At 46.8% G+C, this 7900-nt stretch overlaps 1 protein-coding gene across 1 annotated transcript in view; it reads left to right on the top strand.

Moving 5' to 3' along the window:
* Window positions 1-7900, top strand: part of LOC129696854 (coiled-coil domain-containing protein 162-like) — a 77028-nt gene that overhangs the window by 564 nt on the left and 68564 nt on the right. The window contains exon 2 of the mRNA XM_055634927.1: window positions 3887-4063. Within this exon, the coding sequence (XP_055490902.1) occupies window positions 3900-4063 (164 nt within the window). The 5' untranslated portion in view covers window positions 3887-3899. The remainder of the gene's footprint in view (window positions 1-3886; window positions 4064-7900) is intronic.

Here is a 7900-nt window from a genome sequence, read left to right as displayed (position 1 = left end):
GTCTTGGTGAGACCACACCTGGAGTATTGCGTGCAGTTTCGGTCTCCAAATCTGAGGAAGGACATTATTGCCATAGAGGGAGTGCAGAGAAGGTTCACCAGACTGATTCCTGGGATGTCAGGACTGTCTTATGAAGAAAGACTGGATAGACTTGGTTTATACTCTCCAGAATTTAGGAGATTGAGTGGGGATCTTATAGAAACTTACAAAATTCTTAAGGGGTTGGACAGGCTAGATGCAGGAAGATTGCTCCCGATGTTGGGGAAGTCCAGGACAAGTGGTCACAGCTTAAGGATAAGGGGGAAATCCTTTACAACCGAGATGAGGAGAACCTTTTTCACACAGAGAGTGGTGAATCTCTGGAACTCACTGCCACAGAGGGTAGTTGAGGCCATTTCATTGGCTATATTTAAGAGGGAGTTAGATGTGGCCCTTGTGGCTAAAGGGATCAGGGGGTATGGAGAGAAGGCAGGTACAGGATACTGAGTTGGATGATCAGCCATGATCATATTGAATGGCGGTGCAGGCTCGAAGGGCCGAATGGCCTACTCCTGCACCTAATTTCTATGTTTTTATGTTTCTCCATACCCCCTGATCCTTTTAGCCACAAGGGCCACATCTAACTCCCTCTTAAACATAGCCAATGAACTGGCCTCAGCTACCTTCTGTGGCAGAGAATTCCAGAGATTCACCACTCTCTGTGTGAAAAATGTTTTCCTCATCTCAGTACTAAAAGATTTCCCCTTTATCCTTAAACTGTGTGACCCCTTGTTCTGGACTTCCCCAACATCGGGAACAATCTTCCTGCATCTAGCCTGTCCAACCCCTTAAGAATTTTGTAAGTTTCTGTAAGATCCCCCCTCAATCTTCTAAATTCTAGCGTGTACAAGCCGAGTCTATCCAGTCTTTCTTCATGTGAAAGTCGTGACATCCCAGGAATCAGTCTGATGAACCTTCGCTGTACTCCCTCTGTGGCAAGAATGTCTTTCCTCAGATTCGGAGACCAAAACTGTACGCATGAGTTGGATGGGGCAGCGGACTTTGCGCGCGACCTCACACGGCCCCCGGGTCAAACCTCCTCAGCTGGCCCGCCGGCTGGGCTTTGTGTGCAGTCCAGCACCCGGGCCCAACCCATCATTCACCCAGCCACGGCCGAGTCGGTTAACGAATTGCCGTCGGGAATTTGTCCCTTATTTTGACCTTTTGTCCCTTATTTGGGGGTGAGAAATTGTTATATGGTTATATGGTATGGGACTAGGGGAGAATACGTGTTCGGCACGGACTAGAAGGGTCGAGATGGCCTGTTTCCGTGCTGTAAATTGTTATATGGTTATATGTTATAGAAAGATGGCAACTCTAGCCTTAAGACGTTTCAGCTTCCAAAGCAACTTCTCCTCAGTGTCAGTGACAGCGGGGAGAAGGAGGAATGACCGGGGTGGGACATGATCATGTTGGCTGCTCTCCCGAGGCAGCGGGAAGTGTAGATGGCGTCGATGGTGGGGAGTCTGGTCTGAGTGACGGACTGCCTCACAGCGCCAGAGACCCGGGTTCCATCCTGACTACGGGTGCTGTCTGCACGGAGTTTGTGCCTTCTCCCCGTGACTGCGTGGGTTTTCTCCGGGTGCTCCGGATTCTTCCCACACTAAAATCGTGCGGGTTTGCAGGTAAATAGGCTTTTGGAATTGTAATTTGTCCCTAGTGTGTAGGATAGTGTTACCCGACCTGTGAAAGCACCACATGCCTTCTTGACCACTTTGCCCACCAGCTTTGCCACTGTCAGGGACTTATAGACTTGGACCCCAAGATTCCTCCGTGCATCAATGCTGATAAGTGCCATGCCATTAATTGTATATTTTCCTGTTACATTTGACCTCCCAAAGTATATCACCTAATGGGTTAAACTCCATCTGCCATTTCTCTGCCCACTCCTGTAGCTGATCTATATCCTGCTGTGTACTTTGACAGCCTTCCTCACCATCTGTGGTCCCAGCAACCTTGGTGTCATCTGCAAACTTAAAAGCCAATCTGTCTATGTTGACTTCCAAGACCTTTATATACTACAGAAATATTTCACGAAGTCATTAATACATATCACAAACACCAGAGGTACCAGCACAGATCTCTGCAGAACTGTGAGAACTCCCCCTCCCATTCCGATTCCGACCTCTCTATCCTGGGTCTCCTCCATGGCCAGAGTGAGCACCACCGGAAATTGGAGGAGCAGCACCTCATATTCCGCTTGGGCAGTCTGCACCCTAGTGGCATGAACATTGCCACTTCTCCAATTTCCGGTAGCCCTTGCTGTCTCCTCCCCTTCTCAGCTCTCCCTCAGCCCTCTGGCTCCTCCTCTTCCTTTCTTCCTTTCTCCTCCCCCCCATAACCCCCTCCCCCCCCCAAACATCAGTCTGAAGAAGGGTTTCGACACGAAACGTTGCCTATTTTCTTCGCTCCATAGATGCTCCCGCACCAGCTGAGTTTCTCCAGCATTTCTGTCTACCTTCTGCAGAACTCTCCACTGGTGACAGACCTCCAGCCCGAATATTGTCCTTCCACCATAACTTTGGATTCTATCAGTAAAGGGCCTATCTCACATATGCAATTTTTTCACGGCGACTTGCCGGCACCTGTCATAGTCGCAGCAGGTTGCCAAAAATTTTCAACATGTTGAAAATCCAGCGGCGACCAGAAAAAGGTACGAATATTGTCCTTTGGGCGACCACTCACCACCACTCCAGCACTCTGCGAAACGTCACCTATCCATGTTCTCCACAGATGCTGCCAGACCCGCTGAGTTACTCCGGGCACGTTGAGTCTACATATCTTCAAAGTAAAGTCAAAGTGTCCTTTATTGTCATTCAGACTTTTCAGTCTGAACGAAATTGTGAACCTTGCAGGCATAACATAGACTAAAATAACAAAACACACACTTACACCACAGTTGAGTAACATCCACCACAGTCAAAGTGTCCTACCATTCACCTTTCAGTCTGAACGAAATTGTGAACCTTGCAGGCATAACATAAAATAACAAAACACACACTTAACACAGTTTAACATCCACCACAGTCAGTCTACCAGGCACCACCTCACTGTGATGGAAGGCAAAGGCCTTAAAGTCCTTGGTGTAAACATAGAAACATAGAAATTAGGTGCAGGAGTAGGCCATTCGGCCCTTCGAGCCTGCACCGCCATTCAATATGATCATGGCTGATCATCCAACTCAGTATCCCGTACCTGCCTTCACTCCATACCCTCTGATCCCCTTAGCCACAAGGGCCACATCTAACTCCCTCTTAAATATAGCCAATGAACTGGCCTCGACGACCCTCTGTGGCAGAGAGTTCCAGAGATTCACCACTCTCTGTGTGAAAAAAGTTCTTCTCATCTCGGTTTTAAAGGATTTCCCCCTTATCCTTAAGCTGTGACCCCTTGTCCTGGACTTCCCCAACGTCGGGAGCAATCTTCCTGCATCTAGCCTGTCCAACCCCTTAAGAATTTTGTAAGTTTTTGTATAAGATCCCCTCTCAATCTCCTAAATTCTAGAGAGTATAAACCAAGTCTATCCAGTCTTTCTTCATAAGACAGTCCTGACATCCCAGGAATCAGTCTGGTGAACCTTCTCTGCACTCCCTCTATGGCAATAATGTCCTTCCTCAGATTTGGAGACCAAAACTGTACGCAATACTCCAGGTGTGGTCTCACCAAGACCCTGTACAACTGCAGTAGAGCCTCCCTGCTCCTATACTCAAATCCTTTTGCTATGAAGCAGCATCTGAAGCCTCTTTCTACACTGGACCAAACAGATGTTGTTTTGGATGGATTTCTGAGGTATATAAAGGTCTTGGACATAGACCAAACGGATGTTGCTTTGATTTTCTTGTTGCAGAATCAATGAGCGAATGTCACAATGTTCGTTACGTGGGCAGATCATCGCCTACTACAACAGCCTGCTGGGTTTACTGCAGGACTTTCCCACCGTCTGCAAAACCTATTTTGTGTTGGGCCAACCTCAAGAGAAGAAAGGGGAACGAGACTCTGAGTCGGGTCTGATTTGCAACCCCAGGTTAGTCGCCCGTCATAGGTCCGCGGCCTTTGGTGCCAGAGTATTGCCAAAGATTGAAAAGACTAGGCTTGTATTCACTGGAGTTTAGAAGGATGAGGGGGGGAGAATCTTATTGAAACATATAAAATTATTAAAGGACTGGACAAGCTAGATGCAGGAAAAATGTTCCCAATGTTGGGCGAGTCCAGAACCAGGGACCACACAGTCTTAGAATAAAGGGGAGGCCATTTAAGACTGAGGTGGGAAAAATTTTTTTTCACCCAGAGAGTTGTGAATTTGTGGAATTCCCTGCCACAGAGGGCAGTGGAGGCCAAGTCACTGGATTGATCTAAGAGAGAGTTAGAGCTCTAGGGGGCTAGTGGAGTCGAGGGATATGGGGAGAAGGCAGGCACGAGTTATTGATTGGGGACGATCAGCCATGATCACAATGAATGGTGGTGCTGGATTGAAGGGCCGAATGGCTTCCTCCTGCACCTATTGTCTATGTCTATGTCTAGTACGGCCACTCTTTACGTGCATTTAGCTTAGTTGAGTTTAGAGATACAGCATGGATGTAGGGCCCTTCCCCCCCACCGAGTCCACGTCGACCAGCGATCCCCGCACACTAACGCTATCCTACACATGCTCAGGACAGTTTTACATTGACACCAAAGCCAATGAACCCACAAACCTACACGTCGTTGGAGTTTGGGAGGAAACAGAAGATCCCGGAGAAAAACCACGCAGATCACAGGGAGAACGTACAAACTCCGTACAGACAGCACCCGTGGTCGGGATCAAATTCGGGTCTCTGGCGCTGTGAGGCAGCGACTACCGCTGCGCCACCGTGCAGCCACCCTGCTCTTGATTCCAATTGTTCAAGCGCTTTTGATTGCAACATGCGCCTTAATTTAGTTCAACAAAGAAACTGACAAGTTACTAAAGAACTTGTCGGGGGGGTTATGGGGAGAAGGCAGGAGAATGGGGTTGAGAGGGATAGATAGATCAGCCATGGTTGAATGGCGGAGTAGACTTGATGGGCCGAATGGCCTAATTCTCCTCCTGTGACATGAACATAAACTCTTCCTGAGAAGGATCTAATACCATCCGATAAATCACCCAACTCAGGTTAGAGTCACTACCTCACAGTGCCAGCGATCCCGGGATCAATCCTGAGTCTGGGTGCTGTTTGTATGGAGTTTGTACCATCTCCCCGTGACCGTGTGGGTTTTCTCCTGGTGCTCTGGTTTCCCCCCCCCACTCCAAAGACGTGCAGGTTTGTAGGTTAATTGGCTTTGGTATGAATTGTACATGATCCCTAGTGTGTGTAGGATAGCGTTAGTGTATGGAGCGATCACTGGTCGACGAGAACTCGGTGGGCCGAATGTATCTCTTTTTTTTTTAATTTTTTATTTTTGTTTATTTTATTAGAAGTTAATACAGCACAAAACAGTACAGTAGAACCTAATTTTAGGTGCCAACTATGTAATACCGTAATCCATGCTATGTACTACAAACCTCACTACTTTTATGTTATAAGAAGGAAGTTGTCAGGACAAGAAAAAGAAAAACAATAGAAAGGGAAAAGTGGAAAAATAGATCGTATTAGTAGAAAAACGTGAAGTGTTGTATATAAAAAATAAACCCAAGGAAGAGAGAAAGTGGAAAGTACAAATAGGAGAGAAGGCCCCTAAAAGAGATTTTTCAAATCTGTCCGGAGATGTACTCCAGCATTTTCCCGCTCCATGAACTGAAATCAGCAATCCGTGTACCGCTGCCTCAATGATTCTTAAAAGTTGGATGAAAGGAGACCAACTCCTTAAGAATTGGTCATATTTATCTATTAATCGGAGTCTCATTTCTTCAAGGCGTGCTATGCCATCATATTCCTAATCCACATTTTAACGGTTGGTGTGGTTGTATTTTTCCAAAATTTAAGTATCAATTTCTTTCCAATTATTAACCCATAATTAAAAAAAACATTTTGATCTTTATTTAAATTGGTATCTTCTCCTATTATTCCAAATATAATCCATTCTGTTTTGGGTTCTATTCTTGACTTGAAAATCTTTGTAAATATATCAAATATATCACTCCAAAATTTATTCAACTTTGTACATCCTACAAATGAATGTGTTATATTAGCGTTTTGAAACAAACATTTATCGCATCTGGGAGAGACGTTTGGATAAAATTTATTCAACCTCGTTTTTGGGCCGAATGTATCTCTAAACTAAACTAATCTTGATTGTACTGGATAGCAGGCAATGTAATAGTTTTTCATTGTATCATGGTATACCTGGCAATAAATTAATCTAAGCTAAAACTACAAATCTATCACCACTTCCAGTTGTTCTCGTGTTATTGTCACAGTCATACAGCGGGGAAACATCTTGCCCACGCCGACCAACATGTCCCACCGACACTAGTCCCACCTGCCTGCGTTTGGCCCATATCCCTCTAAACCCAAGGGTCTCGACCCGAAACATCAGCCATTCTTTCCCTCCAGAGATGCTGCCCATCCCGCTGAGTTACTCCAGCATTTTGAGTCTTCCCTCTAAACCTGTCCCATCCATGTACCTGTCTGAATGTTTCTTAAACGTTGGGATAGTCCCTGCCTCAACTACCTCCTCCGGCAGCTCGTTCCATACACCCACCACCCTGTGTGTGAAAAAGTTACCCCTTGGGTCCCTATTAAATATCCCCTCCCACCCCTCCCCCTCACCTTAAACCTATGTGCCCTGGTTCTCGATTCCCCTGCTCTGGGCAAAAGGCTCTGTGTGTTGTACACGTCTATAAGATCACCCCCCTCATCCTCTTGCATTCCAGGGAATAGAATCCTAGCTTTCTCTTCCTGTAGCTCAGTTAAACGAGTCGTGGCAACATCCAGGTAAATTTTCTCTGAACCCTTTCCAACTTGACAACACATATCCCATCACATCATGCCCAAAACTGAACACAATACTTTAAATGTAGCCTCACCAACGTCTTATACAACTGCCACATGACCTCCCAACTTCAAAACTCAATACTCTGACTGATGAAGGCCAACGTGCTGAAAGCTTTTTTGACCACCCGATCCGCCTGTGACTCAACCTTCAAGGAACCATGTACCTGCACTCCTAGATCCCCAAAGCCCTACCATTCACCGTGTAGGTCCAGCCCATGTTAGACGTCCCAAATTGGAACACCTCGCATATCTCTGTATTACATTCCATCAACCATTCCTCAGCCCACCTGGCCAATCGATCCAGATCTTGCTGCAATTGTTCACAACCATCTTCTTTGACTGTATAGCATGACAAACAAAGCTTTACACCAGGGGTAGGGGCAACCTTGTTCTGCATAGGGGCCGGGACGCATGTTTGTGAGCGGATGGCGGGCCACACCATCACGTGTACACATGGATCCCGCACCCCATCCATCCCGCCCCGGAATGCAGGCATCAAATCACGTGTTCACAGAGGGTAGACAAAAATGCTGGAGAAACTCAGCGGGTGAGGCAGCCATGTGCAATCCTTGCATTGTCTCACCCGCTGAGTTTCTCCAGCATTTGTTGTCTACCTTCGATTTTTCCAGTTCTTTCTTAAAGGTGTTCACAGAAGGGGCTTTGCGCATAGATTGTGGTACAGCCAGGGCTCGGTGCTCGTGGGGGGGTGGGGTGCTCGACGGGCCCGGTGATTACGGGGAAAGAAATCCGCCTGCGGGCCGGATGATTTCGGATCAAGGGCCGCATTCGGCCCTGGGGCCGTATGTTGCCAACCCCTGCTTTACACTGTAGCTCAATACAGGTAACGATAACAAACGTAAACTTGAGCCCAACATTGTATGTGGACTGAGGTTGTGTTATAATCAATC

This window comes from Leucoraja erinacea, chromosome 5 (assembly GCF_028641065.1).
Source record: "Leucoraja erinacea ecotype New England chromosome 5, Leri_hhj_1, whole genome shotgun sequence".
Lineage (NCBI taxonomy): Eukaryota > Metazoa > Chordata > Chondrichthyes > Rajiformes > Rajidae > Leucoraja > Leucoraja erinaceus.
Note: the sequence above shows the minus strand (reverse complement) of the source record. Positions and strands in the feature narration are given on the sequence as shown.